At 39.1% G+C, this 19855-nt stretch overlaps 1 protein-coding gene across 1 annotated transcript in view; it reads left to right on the top strand.

The window, feature by feature from the left end:
* The window catches only part of IMPG2 (interphotoreceptor matrix proteoglycan 2), a 53965-nt gene that overhangs the window by 19185 nt on the left and 14925 nt on the right, over positions 1 to 19855 (top strand). Inside the window, exons 4-9 of the mRNA XM_058841224.1 lie at positions 2660 to 2691; positions 2790 to 2813; positions 11739 to 11785; positions 12224 to 12315; positions 15355 to 15516; positions 16586 to 16644. Coding sequence (XP_058697207.1) covers positions 2660 to 2691; positions 2790 to 2813; positions 11739 to 11785; positions 12224 to 12315; positions 15355 to 15516; positions 16586 to 16644 — 416 coding nt within the window. The remainder of the gene's footprint in view (positions 1 to 2659; positions 2692 to 2789; positions 2814 to 11738; positions 11786 to 12223; positions 12316 to 15354; positions 15517 to 16585; positions 16645 to 19855) is intronic.

Below are 19855 nucleotides of genomic sequence, written 5' to 3'. Positions count from 1 at the left end.
TGGTTGGTACTGTATGTGATTTGTTGTAGCCTGTGTTCAATGTATTTGTGTTAATTCATGATAACTCATCGCTATGTAAAGTAACTGTTGAGAAAGGTGAGCACTAGAGCAACAGACACAAAACTCAGCTCCCAGCATTAGGAGAATTGGTATAATTATGTCAGGAAGGTCCTGCTTCAAGAGACCTAATTCTGTACAAAGCACCTGCCAGAGATAGCTTCAGTGAGTAAAAGCTCCCCTTAGCTTTGGTGCGGCTGCTGCTGTTATGGAGAACTATTTATAGATCACTTCAAGTATTGAAAGGATGAAGACATTAAATAATCTTTGCAGTCTGTGTGCAGTAGGTAAATTCCTACCTCCATTTTAATGAAGGAACTGAGTCAGAGAGGTGAGGTGTTTTGGCAAAGGCTATTCTGTCCTAAATGATTAAACAAGCCAGTATTAGAATTTGAGAGCCCTTGGCATCTTGTTGGGGGGAAAAAGTGATGTTTGCCATGGAGTTCAGTCATGTCATCACTTGCCCCCACTCCAGGCTGAAAAGCAAATTAAACATTTGAGAGAGAGGAGGACAGTCACACTACAAACTATTGCAGACCGTGCTAGTTTAGCAATAGGGGGTGCCAGTTTACTATGAAATTATATGAGAATTTAGTAATTTGATACCTTATTAAAAATGTGGTTTTGGAGACTGTGTAGTACTTCTTTTTCTAGATTTTGGCCATTAAAATAATAATTTGAAACTTTAGGTTTGGTTCTTTTAAGTTCTCCTTTTAATTTGTTGAACAGATGACTCAGAAATAACAAGACATATTGGCTAAGTCCAGGGAGCCAGACTCAGGGAACTTGAGAGCCACCAGCACTTCAGACTGCCCTGCAACAGAGTTTTGGCCCAGGCACCTCTCACTGGGGTGTCCCTATTCCTTTGCTCTTGGCAGCGGTCAGGGTCAGTGGTCTCAGGGGCCTTTGAGGAGCAGTGAGTAAAGCTGCAGGGTACAGACTAGCACTAGGTATTGAAAAGATTTGTGAGGCCTGTAATAACTGGGGTTGGTTTTAATAGTAGCTACAAATCGTCCTGACTGACTGAGTGTGGAAGATCTCCCTTACTAAAGAACAAATGCTTTTTACTGACCTACTATTTACAGATAACTTTCCAAAATCTTGTAGACAGGTAATCAATCTCTCTCTTCCTTGTAGATCCCAGTGCACTAGGGGTGAATATACAGGCACTGTATAGATCAGCATAATAACCCCTTAAAAAAACCAACCCAAAGTCCAACACAGCTTTAGTGGCCCCAAGTTAGAGTTTCCACTGTAGGCTACCCGGTTTCTTTGCCACTTAAAACTAGTCTTGCTGTGCCTTAGTTTTTCATACTAAAGAATCTCCTAATGCTTCATTAAATGGAGCTGTATAATAAATGTTGGTCAAAGAACATGCTGAAAGGCAAGTTGACTGAAATTAGTATTTTTGTAAGCCCTGCTCAGGCTGATATCCAAGCTGTCTGCAATTCTAGCTGCGGTCACAAGGCCCACATGTCCTAGAAAAAAGAGAGGGCTGCTCACTGACATGGCTCCAAATCAATAACAGCTGAATTTCTTCACTTTCCTAGGAAAAACAGGAGAACACAGGTGAAGAGAGTGAGCAGGCTAACCTGCTGGAAAAGTCTCTTTTGTCTTTTCAACCTTCCTTCACATGTAGAACCATCAGGACAGCTTAGAGTCTTAGGTCACTGAATACATGCGGGTGTGTTTCAGAGAAGTTTGCAAAGTGGAAATAGTATGTTTAAAGCTAACTGTAATTTCATTTCAAAGAAGGTACTTAAGTTGATTCACTTCCTGGTTTTTTCACTGAAAAATATACTTGCATTGATTATACAAAGAAAGCCAGCCCAATAAGCAGTCCAACCAAACAATCCTTTTTTGATCCCTTAAAGCAGAGAAACAAATTGTGTGGATGGACAATAATTTTCTGTAAGTATTTGATATTCTCTTTACACTGGTACCAGCAGCAGGATACAGCATTATTTCTCAACAGCTCCTATTATTTCTTGGGACCTCCTCCACTTCTTGTGGTGTTCTTCACAGAAGCATCTCTGACTCTCCTCTAGAACTAATGGCAGTAATACCATGAGAATTTTGATGAAAAAAATATGAACTGTCTTCAGATTTCTTAGTCTTTTTACACCAATACATGAAAAAACATCATTCCTGCCACTTGTAAAACCATAAGCAAAGTCATCAGATTAATCCTGCTGTAGCTTTACTTTCACAAGATGATTTTAAATCTATACACAAGTAGCAGAAGTAATACTCAATTTCTGAAGACTGCTTGCTTAAAAGGTTCTTATTGTTGGCATCTTCTAACATGGGAGAATGTTGTACCTGCAGAATACTGCAGGAAAATACATAAATGTAGAGCACCTCTGACAAACCTAATACTCTTTTCACTGCCTGATGTCGAGTTTCAATTGTATTTTGGAAATGTCAGACATATTTCCTTTACAGTAGGAACTTCGTTAATAAATTTTGAACTTAGCAAATGACAGTACAGAGAATAGAATAATTTCAGCATGCAGAAGGAAATAAAGTGGTATAAACTGCATTTCAATTTATTTCACCTTCTATTACTCAAATATATTCAGGATTTGTTTTTGTTTTCCAGAAACTGGCCTATACAAAGGAAGCCATGGGCAGGTGAGTATCTGTGTTGTCCTTGCATTTTATTCTCTCTGGAGATAACATCAAGGCTGAGCTGTGATGTTTTGTAACCTTTTCTCTCTTTTTTTTGTCAGTTCCTGTGCTGATTGGTCATGTGGGTAAGTAATTTTCCCTTTCTAAAGGCTAGTGACAGGTCATTTCTCTGGTTCTTGCTGCTGCTGGCGTTGATCAGTGCACTGAAGATGGACAAAATTCATCTTTGTGCAAAAGGATGTATAGAAAAGTGTGGTGGAGAGACCTGTTGGTTCTTGCATGTGAACCTCTGTCCTGGCATGGTTGGCATGCTCAAAATATCTCAGCCAATCTGAGGCTTGTACTTCTGCTTAAGTGTGTCATCACCTTGTTGGCTGTCAGACTGCCAGGCACAGACACAGGCTATTTACCTGAAGAGGTTTAGTGGGGGAAATCTCTTCTGGGAAAGACATGTGTCCATAGTTGTGTTCTGGTTGTCTTGAAAATCTTTCCCAAAGGCTTTCAGGTAGACCTGGTCATCATTACAAAAACAAAAAGGAAATTGAATATTTTGAAATGCTATTCTGAAAGACTTTCAAGAGATGTGTTCTGTAAACAGTTACAGGGGAATTGACTGTTTAGGCTCTTCACACTTTTAACAAGGCAGTAAAACAGGAAACTGATTTGTGGTATCTTTGTACCAATGCAAACCTGAACTTGACCTGTTATTTTCATGTCTTTTATTGAACTGAAAACAAGTTCAAATTATTCTTGCTCCATTGTTACTCAGAACTTAATCCAAGCTGTTATTTTTGGGGTAATTCAAACCCAAACCATCTGGTGCTGAGTTCCTTTGAAAAACTGGCAGGTTCAGTTCTCTGCTTTACAGGCCACGTAAAGCTATGCTAAATACAAGTAATTAAAATACTGGGAAGAGAAATCAGAACAAACTTCTTAGAAAAGCCCCCATCTTCTCAAATTAGGTATCCTCACAGTGATTTCATAACCACAGCATATGCTAAAATTAATAATGTGAGATGATAATGGAAAATTTTATTACTAAAAGTTGGTTTCTCTCTGTCCTGTGGAGCCGAGTGCTCCTTTGACAAGAGCACTCCCTGAAGTCTCCAGGTCAGTGTCCATCTGTTCTGAAGAAGTTTGGGTTTGAAAACCTACTGCCATTCTTCTGTGAGATCATTCAGGAAATCTAGTAAATACAGAGACACATGAGAGGAATTGGAGTCAATGCATCTAGAGTCTGCGTGTACTGTGGTAACAGTGCAAAGCAACTAAAGGAACTTGGGCTAAAGGAACAGTGCAAAAAGCCCAACTTTTGATTGAAAGGTGGATCAGAGGGATAAATGCTGTACCAGTCCAAAAGCCACCTTATGAAGTGTTTTGTGGCAACATTGAAGGGGCTCCAATAGACAACTGCAAACTTTACCAAACTCAGTTCACATGGGGCTGCGCTGCATCTGTCTCAAAAATACACCGCTTTTATTTCAGTATGTATTGCTTTGGATTGTTTATAATTTTAGGTTGGTATCTTTGTTACTGCCATCAGTTTAGACTTTGGGTTTACTGTATATTTTCCTCTATAATTTGTTGTGTTTCTTGTGCTTGGAAATTGTAGTGTTTTATAGGTTAAAGAAGGGGATAGAGGACTGAAGCAGTGACAGAAACAGATAGACTTGCCCTGGGTAATGGAACATCAGGAGAAATTAGTAGAAATAATTTTTCCATTACAAAATCCAAATTTACTCTAAGACTATTCTGGACATCTTAGAACATTCATGGTTTAAGATGTGAAGTTTGTAAGCCAGTGTCCTATAAAAAACAAAGCTGTGATTTTCTGTCATAGGTAGATGATGTCTCATCTGACTCCAGATGTCTTTACCCCAAGAGGAGTAAGTCAGCCATCTCAACACCACCAACAGCCAGTGTTATTCCCTGAAAAAATAACCAGACCTCCCAGTAAAGATCAGAATAAATGTTCTCAAAATGTTCCGTAAGAAATTAGCATAAGTACCCAACCCAGGACCACCATCAGCCTCTAAGCTGCAGGATGGTAAATCCAGTGTCAAGTCCCTCCTGCAGAAAGGAAAGTGAGTTCAATTCTACCCTCTCCTGGGCATTGCTGTTCTCACCTGCTGACCCACATGTGCAGAGAGAGCCTTGTCCAGGACAGGGCAGTGCTAGGATCTGAACGCAGCTGACTTGTCACCCAGCTGTGCCACTTGTGTCAAAAGGGACAACTGTTCTGGTCTTGTCTCAAGGGATGGCAGGGCTGTCCTCAATATCTAGATATCCAGGGTATCTAGATGAGATGTTTAGGTGAGATTCCCACACTGCCAGGGAAGGACAGGCTTCACCAGATGCTGCCTTGAAGTGAGGGTCGAGCTGGAGTCTGATTTGTCCTGTGGTGAGATCCAGTGTCTCTGATGACTGTGCAGAAACAGCCATTTCACTTTGGAGACCTGGGCATATTTCTATGTCTCTTTTCCCACTGATAAGAACAGAAATTTTGCCATAGGTTCTAGAGCATAGCACCCACACATAAGCTTTGACCAATCTCTTTTTTCTGTGAAACAATTTTTTTTCTTTGAAACAGTTTATTAATTTGGGGTTGATCTGGAATGGAAGAAAGGCCCTTGATATCTGTTCATCTTTTAAACTATACTACCTCTCTAAATCAAATCAAAATTGTCCTGAAAGCTGTAAACAGCTATAGAATTGAAGCTGTGACTTGAGTAGTTGAGTACAACTCTTATAAACCTACCTAGATGTCAATGTGGTGTCTCTCTCTAGCTGGAAAAAGCTGGCTTCATCTAGTTAAATGCTGGGATAGTTTTAATGCAGCCTATGGAAAGGTGACTGGTGCTTTTGTAGTTTAGTTCCTGGAATAACTCCCAATCTGGCATTACTGGCAGTGACGTAACAGCAGGATGAAAGTTTGTTCCCGTAAGGTTTAGAGCTTGCATTCACGGAAGTTAAATGCTCAGCTAACCTGGCCTTTTTAGGAACTGAGGGATTAAGCTAAGTACTACCAAGGAGAAAACCTCAAAAGGAAAAGCAAGATATGGGACACAATCCAGATGTGTGCAGAGCAGTGGACATCGTAGAGTTTTTGCCCCAGTTGGAAGTTTCAGAGTACTACATCAGCTAAAGACTTCTACTGATTGCTTTATTCAGAAGGCCACTGGCACATTCACTTGACAGACTGATGTTCTGTCTCTTAATATTGTAGTCTGTCTCTTGACAATAGGACAGTCTGTTTGTCTAATTCCTGGGGGATCAAAAGCCAGATCTTGAGAATCAGCTGAAAGCAAAGAAGTAGCACAAAATTCTTGCAGTGGAAAACAAGAGCTTTTAAGCCGTAGCCTTGCTTGAGTGGTATATGCACAACAGCATACTGAGGAAAAAATAGAGAGGATAGGATAGTTGAAAAGGAGGAATATAACCCACTACTTTTTCAATTCTTCAGAAGCATTTTTTAATGTAAAATGAAATATGTAGAGGCTTGTGTCCTTTCTGATGGTACTTGCAGATTCTAAACTCGCTGAAATTAGTTGCAGTAAATCTTGTCCAGACCTGTGTTCTGTCCATGTTCTCTGCCTTGAAATACATTGGCAAATCTAGAATCCATATTTTATCAGAGGTGGTAGCAATGGTTGATGATGTATCATTTTGGCTTTTGTGCTATTTATCTAAATGAGCTTCAAGGAAGAGTAAGAGTTTGTCTTCTGTGCTGGGATCATTTTACCATTTCAGCAGTTCTGCCTGCAGTGACATAGAAATGTACCTGAGTTTCTTTACTGTTTGTATGTGGGCTTGGTAGTGATATTCCTCATTTCAGAATATTTTTTATCATCTGCACAGCTTTACCACTTGTGAAGAGTTCCACACTACTCCTTTTCAGTTGTATATTTTCTTTTGTGCTCCCTACTGTCTGGCAGCAAATATGAAAGGTTTGTCCAGCTTTAATTAGAACCAAAAGAGATTACAATTCAAGGACTACCTAAATGAAAATTAAGATAAATGCATGTAAATATTAAAGGGAAGAGAATCTGAATACAAGGTTTTGTCTTGCATTCTCAAATTGCATAAAAATACTTCTTTAATTGCATGCTAGTTAGTTCAAGGCTGTGATTGAAATATTTAAAAATGAGAAAATCAGACAATAAAACTTTCTCTCCTTTGTGCAATATAAGAATTGAAGTAATATTATTCAAGAAAAAGAAATGCTTGACATAGCCAGTTAGACTTTAGAACATTCAAACTGACCAACAGTCTTATAAATAATGAATAAACTGGTGGGTGTCCAGAACCTGTAGTACAAATCTGAAGGTGTTACTTTCCTCAACCACAAATCTGGGTTTGTCTTAAACCTTGTCTTAAACCTTGAAAAGAAATGTAGAGAAAAATCTAACTAATCCCTCTGTAGAACATCATGGGGAGCTGTGAAATGGTATCACTGATGGCCCATTTGACAGGTCCAGAGTGTTGTTTCTCCTTAATAACACAGTATGGCTGCACATAAAGAAGCAGTTTAGGCCTAAGAGTCAGTGGAACTCTGTTTATGCTTGTTTATGGACTGGAACTTGTCAAGTCTTCTCCTGACATGACTGATGTCACACAGAAGTACATACCTTTTGAAAAAAAGGGGAATGTAGGCTTTATTTGTGAGCTGTGATTGCTGTATTAATATGTATAGGCTGTCCATAAGCACTGTTTGCTTCAGATCAGCTTCCTAGGCCCTTATGGGTCTTACAGCTGCCTAGATCCTGGTGTCTAAGAGAGCTGTGTGATCTGAAACCGCTTGTTTCTGCCAAGGAAACACAAGTGCAGTGTTGTTTGTTCTGGTGCTTAGACATCTGCTTGTCTGTGTTCCTTCCTGCCTCTCCATACATACGTGTATGTTTTTATATTTTGCTTACTGCTCAGCCAAGATGATCCAGGGAATCATTCATGCAGGTAGGACAATGGAAATTACATTTCATGTGTCTGTGTCTCAAATTCACAGTAAACTCTTGTTTGCTGGAATACAGTCCCTCTACCTGGAGTGACTTGCTTGTGTAGGTAGAATTAAAAATCAAGTATGGGCCCTGGATTAGTCCTGGGGAAAAACCATAAAAAATTCCATTTATTTTAAGTGGTGCAAGTGAGCAGGAATTTGAAACTGTGTTTACCTTGAAAAGTGATTTGTTCAGACAATTCAATATATGCATTGCCATGGGCATTTTGAGTGACTTCCTTAGAGGTGCCCAGTACAATTGACGATTTTTATGTGATCAGTAAAGTAGGCATTTGAAAAAATGTTAAAGGAAAGTAGAAGGCAGAAAGAAAGCAAACCTCATAATTCTGCTAAACTAATGAAAAACCAATATTGTGTGTAAAGTGAGCTTGGTTACAGCATAGAATCCTTAAAACTGTATTTTAATCCTCTTCAAAAAAAGTAGTAGCTGATAATTTGACCAAATTTGGTGCTTGACTGGTTTGGTTAGATTTTTTTAGGGTTTTAGTAGGTGATATTTAAGTGCTTGGTTTTTAATTTTCAGCCAGCTGTGCACTTGGAATCCTGTCAGAAAATTTGTTAGCTCCTGGGGGCTTTTCTTTAAAAGCCCCTCAGTGTCAGAGTAAGGGTATATTACCTGGCCTTGACAAGGAGGGTGGTCTCCTGGTGCTTAAGGAGCTGGGTTTGCTACACAACCTGAACTCTCACCTTGACACTGGCCTTACTCTCACCTCGCCTTCCAGCACGATCATGGTTGCCCCAAGGCCTGGCCTGGGCTTGTGCTTAGGCTGTGGTTTAGTCACCATGTGGCTAAACCAGTGCATAAGGTGATGCCTGTGACACAAGTGCCCTGTTGGAGAGCTGCCAGAGAAATTCCTCTTGGACCTTTGAAACTTGGAGAACTTCACTTTGTGTCTATCACCAGTAGTCTGATCTAGAAGCAGAACTTAAGAAAGATATTAGGCCTTTCCATTTGTAAACTGCTCCTATTTTGAAAGTGTGCTTTATCTCACAGCATTTTGTTTGGGGTTTCTTTTCTACTTTGAGCATTTTTCCTTTAAAAACTCAAGCAGCTTTGTTCAGGGGGCTCCCTGTCTGGAGCGTCCAGGGCTGCCCCGAGGTGGCTCCAGATGGATTTAAGAGGCAAGGCTGAGCCCTACACTTGTGGCAGCTCAGGGAAAAGCCCGTGTGAGAAAGGGCAAAAAACATGGCACAGGGAGAGGAAGAGGGAACAAAAGGAATGAGAAACAGTGGCATGGAGAATGCCAAGGCCAAAGGCACTGCACCATGGCAAATCATGCATTCCTTGCAGCCAAGGAAGGACCCAGACTGGAGCAAGCAGACCTTTCCTGGAGGAGCTGCTGCCCCTGCAGAGCATGCGCTGGGCAGAGGAGTCCAGAGTGAAGTTGAGCCTGGCAAAGGGTGAAGGAGTGGTGTTTTAATGTGTCTGCTTCTCACTACCCAAATGTACTTAAATATGCAATAAATTAGATTTCCCTAAGCTGATTTTCCCATGGAGGTAATTGGGATCTGCTGGCTTTATTTCAACCCAGAAACTTTTCATCATATTTTCTCCCCTGTCTTATGGAGATGGAGGGAGTGAGAGAGTGTCTGGATGTGTTTGGCCCTTGGCCAAGGCTAACCCCAGAACTGGGTGCTCAGTTGGTCAGATAGTAATTTTGGTCCTTTTGAGATGCCCTGAGTTGCAGCACACGTGTGCAGAAGGCCGGCAGGGACAATGTGGGATCCACGGGTGACCTGTGCCTTGTGGGGCAGTAGCTGGAGGTCAGGAGTGCCTGGAGGCCCCTCAAAGAATGCTGGGCACCAACCTGTGGCCACCTGGATCAAGTCCCATGAGTCTCAGGTTGGGATCAGGGCTTAGCACAGCAAATCGTGTTCCTTGTCCTCTCCTTTAGAAAAGGGGGTGGATACATGGCTCAGCTAGTGGCTATATATAGGTTTGAACTGACCAGAACATTAAAAATCCTGTAGCAGAGTTTTTACTATTCATCACTTTGTTTTTGTTGCATTCATATTCTGACCCTAGTTAGACTGAACAGTTTGTAAAAGTAAAATCACAGACTGGTTCACCTCTCCTGAAAAGCAGAGTCATTCTTGCTTCTGAATGTGAAACATGATGCACTAAAATGCTCTGATGCTGTAATTTGGTGACACTCTGGTGTAGATGTAATATACTTCCTACTGAAACTGGTAAAAGAGGCATCTTGAATTTAGGTGAGCTTAATTGGAAAATGTTTCATCAGACCAATTAATAATTAAACAATAGTTTTTATTGCAGTTCTAGGATGACAAACGAGCAAGGACACTAAATCCCTCTAAAACAATCAGCATTGTTAAGAAAATATCCTTAAGAGAGGCTATCTTGTCTAAATTACACTTTTTAGTAAAATTTTCCAGTCTTGGAAATTATTTGAAGATTTACTGAGTTTGTCAAAGAATTGGCAAACTCAAAAGTAGTCTTGCACTGTGCTGGCTGAAAACAGGTACCAGTGTCCATGAGCTGGAAGCAGGTACAGCTACACTTCAAAGCCTGCATGAGGCTCATTGATTTTATTTATGCAAGAAAATACATGAAGGTACTGTTTAAACTCTTGAATAAATATTTTCTGATTTGTTCATGTGTAAGTTTTTATTTTTTGTTAATGTTTTAGAATTGTTGTGGAGTCAATGTTGTCAGTTTAACATTCCCTGAACTATGTTTTGGTATAGTTAATCATTATGTGGAGGATTAGACTGTGCCCTCTGGGAAAGGGTATGTGAAAAGATTCTTGACTTGAATAGAAAGTTCATCAGGTTTGCCTTCAGGTCTGTTTTTTGGCACATAAGTCTTATGTGTCTGTGAGGGGCAGAGAGAGAAAGGGTTTCAGACATTATCTCAGTGAAACTATGGTCTGATCATATGCTGGTGCTCTGGTATCTGCAGAATGTAACTGTGAATCTGGCTGGTGCTGGAAGCCTTTTTTAGAGTAATACAAAGACTGACTATGCAGCCTGAAGGAAGCAAGATATCAACTTGGAGTTTTGCCTGAGGATAGACTGCAAGACCACTTGTGGAATATGTGAATCATAAATTAAACCTGGCAAGGCCAGGAACCATGGCTGATGTTGCATATATTAGAGTGAAGACTTGCTGCAATGCATGTTTCATGGCACAAGTGTGATCACCAATAAAAAAGATCTTTTAGAAGTGAGAGAAAGGTCTCAATACTATGAACTCCAGTAATTTTCCTGTTCAGTTTCTCTCCAGCACTAAAATTGCCAGTCTTACATCTTGTGCCATATATATTAACAGTATGACAAACTCAAAAAATAATTTTCCCCTCATTCAGGAAAGACTTGTTTCTGTCAGAGCATGTCTCCCACTCTTGGTAACTTAACAGTTGCTCCAGGCTTACAGAATTGTCTCCAAGAAGCTTGGGTTTACTGTAAGAGGTGTGTCAAAGCTGTTAGTTTTTCTTCAGGCTGACAGTCCTCGTGTGATTGTTCTTCTGAAATGTTCTTCACATTTGGCCCAGAGTTGTTTTATACTGTGTGTGAATCCCATAACTGGGGTTTGGAAACTGATGCATTTTGAAGATTTACAAATAAGCAGAATAAAATTAATGATGAAAAGAATACATCTTCTTGCAGTGATTTCAGTGCACTTATGCTGTTTTAGTGCACTGGGGAGTAGTTAAAAACTGGGTATTACCAGTTATCTTTGTGTTTTATCTCTTTGCATTTGCTTTCTTTACAGAACTGCTAGAAGACAAAATTAATTTTTGTATGGGACTCTAGGTCATTTGGGATATAAGAGGGTTAGCAACCCAGAGATGCACATGATGTATGATGCAAGTGACCCAAAATCTAAGTTTCAAAATAAAACTGAAATACTGCAAAGCCTAATTTTTATAAAGCTATGAGCAAAATAGTACCATGAAAAATTTCTTCTGCACATGTGCTTCTTGGTGTAGTATCAGAATCACAGAAATATCAAAAACTGCTACATTTATCTTACCACATCCAGCTTCAGTTTCTGATTTTTTTTTTTATCTAGTGGGACTCCTACTCCACCTTTGGATGCTGATGTTACCACACTGAGAGGTCAGTTTTTACCTAACTACTGTTAATGCTGATTCTGAATTAGCAGAAAGTTGAGAAATTAGTGTGTTTGGACTTCAGAAAGAGCTCTGAATTTTTACACCTCTATAATGCCATTTCTAATCTGTGCTGACATTTTGTTATCCCATGAATCATGAAAATCCTACTCAAGAAATCAGTTCTGTGCTGTTTTTGCTGTACTTAAGTTCATGTTTCCAAAAATATATCTGCTTAGGCAGAATGTTAGCATCTTATACTGATTAGTGTATTGGATGCTTTTCCTCAGGCTCTTCATGTGTCTCCTGTGCTGTTGCTGTCATGATGACGGGAATAGGAATCCAATTTGACTATAGGTTTATGCTTGCTGAACTGCTTCTGTGGGTATATAGAAATAAAACCAAACAAGCCAAACAAAATAATACTGTTCTCTTTCAAACTCAGATGCAGCTGCCAATGTTCCTCCTCCTCATGAGGTCTCCATCGAGAGTCCTGAGGGTGATACCATCCCTGAGCATGACAATGTAGACACCACTGTGAGTGGGTTTTTTCATTTGCATTCTGCTGCCTTCCCTACGTGATATTTTTATGATCATTTGCATTTTAATAGCAATTAAAGGTGTTGTTAATATGGTGTGGTAACACAAACTAGGGTTTTTTGGTCCTAAAATTAAGAGCCAGACATGGTTAAGGGATAAAGGGTTTTTACCTCAGTATTTAATAAGGATTCTTATGGTTCAACTATTTTTGTGGTGCAACAAGGTGGAATATGCTGAGATGCACGCTCACGGTAGGTCACGTATACAGTTTTATAGACCTTGCAAATCAGTATATCTAACAAAGATGTTCCATTGAGAGGCTTGAATGGATAGTGTGACATCCTCCTATCCCAAAACATTCCCCCTTTAGATGGGCCTAAACCTAGTTTACAGAATGTGTCCTAGAGGGGACCTTGGTTTCTCAAGATAGAGTAAAGCTTTCTGGCCTCCAACTGTGAGGTCTTTAGGATGTTTGGTCTCCAGGCCTAACTGAATACTAGGACTATGCTAAAATATCAGACTTAAGGAATTATAAGTATGCATGCTAAGGGCACTGAGAATATAGGAGAGGTATATTTTTAAAAGGCAAAAAGTTGTCATGGCATCAGTAAAATCAGGGTGTGAATTTCTAAAGTTTTAAGACATTTTCCTGGGCAGATGTTTTGCCATTTGGAGAGGCTTTGAAATGCCTCTTTCCCAGCACTGGGAGATAACAGATCAGTTGAGCTATCAGGTGAGATTTTTTTCTGGTGTCATAGGACTAGAGAGGGAATGCCTAGTGGATTTGAAAGCTCCAAGAAGAACGTGAAACACTATTATTCCTATGGGAGCACAATATTCCTTAGGTTGCTGGAGTAGTGTTTCAAGGGTCTGTGGGTACAATTGCATAGGACAGCAGAGAGATGGCCTGGACAGCCTTGAGGACTCTGATTCTCAGCTTTTTTTCCTCAGTTGATGTAGGCAAACTTTTATTTACCATCTTGCAAGTCACTCTTTCTGTGATATTTAACCAAAGCTCACAACACAGGGAAGTCTAGACCCCATGTTTAAAACATCTCTGTAGAAGTGAGCTGACCACCACATAGGTCCCAGGGCAGTATTTGCTTCTAGGAAACACGTCCTCTGGACTAAATTTTAACCCCGCAATCTAAAATCCAACTGCAGTACTCATGGGCCACCATGACTGAAGAAAATTGTGCAAACCAGTGGTATCAATCAGTTGGCTTTTGGTTTTTTTTTTAGAAATTAAAATAAAAATATAAATATTTTTTATAAAAATGAAACTCTCAATGGATCACGGAGAAGCTCACAAGTTTCAAGTTCTGCATATAAGTATACTGTATAATATTATATACTATATAATATCTGACTTTTTGTACTGAGATTAACTGGGCCATACTGTTCAATAACCTAGAGTGGCCCTGAAAGAAAGCTGAGGCAAACTGTGCTTTCTTCTAGCTGTCAGTGCTGACTGGAGCTCTGATGTTGGAGTGAATACAGAATATGAAACAGACAGCTTCTGACTCAAGTGACCTTACATTATCTAGCAAGAAAACTTGTGGTTTGGTCCCAAGAATAGAATTATTCTTCTTTTGAAACAGAACTGTCTGGAATATTTCTACTGGAGCAGAGAATAGGACCACTCAGTAAATTGGGAAGGAATCAGAATTAGATTGCTGCTGCTACAGCATTTTCACTCTGTACAGTTACATCCCACCTCATTGCTCTTAGCAGCCAAAAGGCATTTCTGATTACAAGGCCAAGAGTGAGCAAAGTTCATCTTCTGCACTTTGTATGTTGACCGTACCAGGTTTTGAGGTGCTGATAAATGATTTTAACTACATGATGTTGCAAATCACCAAATGGTAGCACTGTATATATGCCTGCTAAATGTATATCTCTCAAATGCTAACTAAGTTGATGTACCAGTCCTTACGGTCTTTGGACAGTTATCTAGTGGAAAAGAGATGTGAGGGAGCAGAAAGAGATTTACTAAAAACTTTTATAGGGTTCCTAAACAATGTAGAAGTTAGTGATGGCAGATAAACTTTCTGGAGAAAGTTTTTTCCATTTCCTGCATGATGCATATCTTCAGCTGCAGTTTCATTGAAAAGATCTGTTTTGCTGGGTCTCTTTTTTCCTTTTAAACAGGAAAAAAGAAGCAAACATGTATGTAAATAGTCAAAGACAAAAACCTCTAGCAAAAGACATTTGGCTAAAGTTAACAAGCCAGCCTTCTCTTCCCTCCCAGACAAATCTGTATTTTTTTTTTTTATTTATTTTTTTGATGTCTTTCAGTATACCACAAGGAATAGTATGGTGTTTTAAAAATACTAAGCAGAAAGCATGCTCAGTCATTCAAATTAGATTAAAACTTGGCATTCACTGCTGCCTGTGACAACCATGATCGCTCCATGAATCCTGATGCATTGCACAGCCACTGCTCTGGGGCTTTTTGGGCAGCTGTAGGCACAGCAGTCAAAGCCCACTGCTTTAGCTCAGAGAGCTCCCATTCAGAGTGCCCAATGTATATCTGGGGGGATCCTTCACCACCTGAGGCTGAACAATGCAGGGTGTTATTCCAAATGTAGAACTTGGCAAATGTACCTTGTCTTCGAGCTGGAATAGTAAGGAGGAGCCTTGTGATGAGTAAGTAAATTTTGGGTAAATCAGCCTAGGCTGACTGGGCTCAAGTGAGTTGTTTTATTAGCCATGGTTGCGCTTTAAATTGCTTTGTGAACATCCCACACATCTGTACTTCACTTTGTACCTAAAGTCAGTGAGATGGACTTACACTGAAGGTGTCCAAATGGAAAACAAAATTATCTTCAATATGAGAATTCTCAGGAAATGTTCTTGCTCAGTAGACTGCCTCATTAGTTGCTGCCTCTGTCCCTGAGACTTCACGAGCACTCCATTATAGTGCAAGGCAAACAGGCGTGCTGATGGCTCCTGCATGAGCATGCTGTGCTTCGGACTGCAGCATTCACATGGCATTAAGTGTGTCTCTTCTCTCCCTTCTTCCTTCCCTTCCAGATCAATAATGAGATAAAGAAGCAGGATGAAAAGCTAGTTAGACCTGTAACTGAGCAGATGATTGAGTTCAACATTTTGATTGTTGGTGAACAATACAGTGAGGAGCTGAAGGACCCATCTGCTGCTGAGTATCAACTGCTGTCTGAACGATTCATTTCTCAGGTGATTCCCTTCTCTAACTTTCTTTTTCCTTTTGCTGGGTCTGCAAAATAATAGCAGCAAAGTCATCTGTGTCAGGGCTCCTGATTTTTCTCTCCCTTTTGTTTCCAGTATTTGTTTTTTATTTTGTCTATAATGGTGGCAATTTTAGTCCCATCATATTTTGGGGACAGGGTGTGTGAAATTCTTCTCTTTGGAGAGGGATCTAAGTTTTCATGTGGCTGCTTATCATGAGGCTTATATTTTCTCTAGCTTTGCCTCCTTCTTAGCCCCATTTAGTTGGGGTTGGTTCTCTGAATCCTTTTTACTGGGGCTAACCCTATGCCAGATTCTGGGCCAGATGGGAAAGAGATGTACTCTTCACTGCAGCCAGAAAAGCATCACCATGACTGTCACAAGTTGCTAGCGTAGGCTATAGACATCCTAGTTTTCCTAGCTGTGAGTCCAAGTAGCAATGCCATGGTATGTGTGTGTGCAAAAATTGTCAGGTGGGACAGAGTCCACCTGGCACATGGATGTTCCACTCCTTTGATCCCTTGCTTGGTTTTGTCTCAGCTTGAATAAAGATGATCTTGGGAAAAAAAAAAAAAAAGTCAGCAGCACTGTGATTGTAAAAGTCTCACCAGAGACAGTTTAAAAATGAAGTGGGGGAGGGGAACAAGAATTTATGGAGTAAAAATTAATCCTCAATTGGCAAAGATCTTTGGAAGCTAAAAAACTTCCTAAACCAGTATGAACTTTCAGTATTCTCTATCTTATTTTTTTCTCTTGTAGCACGGTTGATTATCTTGGCAGTCTCTTTCCATTTCTCCCCTTGGAATGTTTCTATACAGTCCTTGGGGAATGCTGGATATTGTTCTTCAACTTTTTATTTCCCCTTTTTCTAATAATGAAACAGTGTCACCTAAACTACTCTTCCATAAAGAAAAGAATATTTAACTGTTTTTCACCAATTAGATGTAACAGCTCAGATACAATTTTGGAAAATGATAGAAACGCTTCCTGATTTTTCACCATATGAGCAGAAGTGAATGGAGACTGTGTTAATTTTTTTGTTTTTCTGTCAAAATAGATTAAAAATGTATTTGAAGGACTACCTGGATACAAAAACATCCACATCCTGGATTACAGGTAAAATGATACTGATGCAGATATGGTGATTGAACATGGTCATGTATGATGATGCAGTGAGCTGACACGATGCTTGGCAGGGTGTCAAGTGTGTGTGTGTAAACTCCTAGGATGTATTAATCAAGTGCTTTTGTATTTGGTACCTCTATATATGCATCTGAAATAGAAATATAGAACAATCTTGTTTCTTTTTTTTTTTTCCTTCTGGCATTCTCAAGAGAATCTCACATCACATGTTTGCTGTGATTTCAAGACAAGGCATTCTTGTTCAAGATTCTATCCTAAAATTAAAAGATATATTCATAGCTTCTTCTTCTAATATGTCCAAGTATTAAACAAGGAAGGACACAGAAACCTTTTTGGAAAAATGTGGTGTATTTAAATTTATTTTTCAAATTATTAATGTTAATTTGGGATGTCTCCAAAGGTTATTGTTTAGGCTATGTAAAGGTCTCTCTTGTATCAAAAAAAAGGGTGGGGGATAGTTTGATAAAAGATATGAAATGTTTTAACTCTCTGTATTCCTATGAATATATTTTTAAAGACCTGATTCCTTAAACCCATTTGTGCTTCTGAGTGACATTTAAAGTTAATTTATTAAGTTAATGCATCAAATGTAAAATGTCAGACTTTTGGAGTACAGGGCTCACAAACTGATTTTTTCTGAATGGACTGGATATAACTTTTAGAATCTACTGAGTGTGTTACTCTACTCATGAGTTAATCTAAATTGTGTTTTCTTTGAGAATGCAAACTGTATTTCTTAGAATTTGTTGCCTGGGGGATTTTAACTAGCATGCATGTAGGTAACAAAGCAGCTGTAGTGAGAGAGGTCTTGTGTTTGGAACCCTAGGCTGCATCCAGTTTGTAGCCTAGAAGGTAGCAAAACATCTTGGTGTTTGCAGTCTAATAGGTTTGCAAGCACTTGGTTCATTTGAAAAGACAAAAGGCTGGAATTTTTGGCAAATTTTCTCTTTGTTTCTCTTCTGTGCATGGCAAAAAGCCATTGGCTTCGGGTTAAACCTTTAGGTAGGGTAAGTGAGCCTTGATCTTCTTGGTACTGACAGCAATTTAACTGCATTATTTACAATAATCTGAGATGGCTCTGCAAATTCCTTGGGATCAATAGGAAATATCTCAGTTGAGTAAAAGCAGAACAATTTTTTATGTAGCTGAATAACTCAGAAACTGAAAAGGATTTTCCTGTATGTGTTTTCAAATGGATATGCCCTGTAGAATACCAAAGCAAACTTGTTAGAGTTCTAAGACTTAAAGGAAATTTTGACATTGATTTAACGAGTTTTGCTGTTTTGTTTTGTTTTTATAATCAGCCCTTCTGAGGAAGAAAGGTAAAGACAACTTTTTTATAGATATTGTCATAATACAGATGGGAAAAACATGTTTAGCTGGCGGGCATTGTTTTTGAGGATTTGTAGTTTTATGTTCAGAGCAAGATTGTTATCTAACATGTATATTGTGAGAGAGAGAGAGATCTACCAGAAACTGCAAGAAACTGATCTATTTCCATTAAGGATAAACTGAATTTGCTTATTTACGTCCTAAAAAATAAAAAAACTCTCAGGAAAAATCATCCTAGACACAAGTCAGCTACTGGGGTAACTTGTGAATAAAAGTATCTTTTGTGAAGAAAACAAAATTGCTTAACAATGACTCAAAGTCTTCATACTTTGCAGCAAAGTCTTGAATAGATATGGGATTATTATTATTAATGAAGTAGATAAAAAACCCACAATTCTCCAGCAAAGGCTGTTGGCTTAGCTTCAAGGCCAGAGGTGCTGCAGATCTTAGCAGAATTTTAATAAATGTTCTTTAGCAGAACATGGAATTAATTGTTTCTCATCAGACATATTCAAGAATCCTGAATTTTCCTTCTTTAGTACGTTAAGAATGCCACAAGACAGAAAAAGAACTGCAGCCTTCATTTCCTAAATGTATTTGTTCTGTGTGTATCTCAGCATAGCCAGTTTCCATGAACAAGTTTAAAGAGAATGAGCATTCTAACTTTTCAAGAAAGGTTAGAACCACAAATCTCTTCACAAACTATATGCAACTGTTTGCATATAGAGCTATGTTCCAGGCACCAGATGTTTAGCCATTTCCAGAAAGAGTTTGGTGTACAACATCCATCCGTGTTATTTGTTATGTATTATGAATGACAGCACAGTTCTATTAAACCTAACTGTTACATTTAAGGAGCATATTCTGTTCCATTTTTGCTGTGCCTTTTCACTACTGCTGTCCTTTTCAATTTCCTCTGCTGACAGTCAGTGCCCATGGTGAGCCTATGGTGGGCTCATGTCAATGACAGAGCCAGCAGGAAAACCCCTGGTTTTAGTCAGTGTGTTTGCAGATGATCTCTGTTGTATTTGGCACTGGGGCTTTAAAGACTTCTCTGAACAGAATCATTGTTTTAAAAATACAGTCCTACTCTGTGGAATCAGGAAAACCTGTATTCAGAGCATGTTTTTCTAATGCTTCATAGGTTGCTTAATTTTGTTGCTGTGTTCTGTCTACAGCCAAAATGTGTTCTATCTTCTACAGTTTCCTTATGTTTATGTCCAGTGTATGGTAAATCTGATTGCAGCCTAAGCTGTTGTGTGGAAAAGGACATCCAGATGTATTCAGACAAAAAAAAAATTGAGAAAATGGAGGAGAGTTTATGTAAAAAAAACTCTAAACTGTACACAAATATAAAACTGAGTCATAGAATAAATGATCACATGAGTCTAGATAATCATAAATTTTCCCTAAGATTAATTAAATACTATTTTATTGCTATTAAAAGCATTCTTTCAAGCAGGTTAACACTGCACAGTGACAGAGATTAGGGCTGTCACTTGCTGCTGTAGATTGCTACTATATACAGCCTCTTTTTCCTGCGTATTTTATACCTCAGAACCATTCCTATTATTGGCATGACCTTAAAATCACCACTCTCACCACTGCATGCTGGTGGACCCACTAATAATGCTTGCAGAAAGCCAGTGTTTTGGTCTGCTTGTGGTCTGCCATTCACTAGTAGAAATATGGGACTGGGAGCAGACCAGATGTCAGTTTTGGGTAGCATTTCCCTTGAGAACTTCATGAAAAGAATCAAGCATTTTTTATTCATCCTTTCAAGCCATGTATTTTTATATTAAAAAGGGTATTGATGTGGGCCCTTGTGAAAAAATAGTGTTTGCTTGTTTAG

The sequence above is a fragment of the Poecile atricapillus genome, chromosome 1, assembly GCF_030490865.1.
Source record: "Poecile atricapillus isolate bPoeAtr1 chromosome 1, bPoeAtr1.hap1, whole genome shotgun sequence".
NCBI classification, from domain to species: Eukaryota; Metazoa; Chordata; class Aves; order Passeriformes; family Paridae; genus Poecile; species Poecile atricapillus.
The sequence above is the reverse complement of the archived record's forward strand: the minus strand, read 5'-3'. Positions and strand labels throughout refer to the sequence as shown.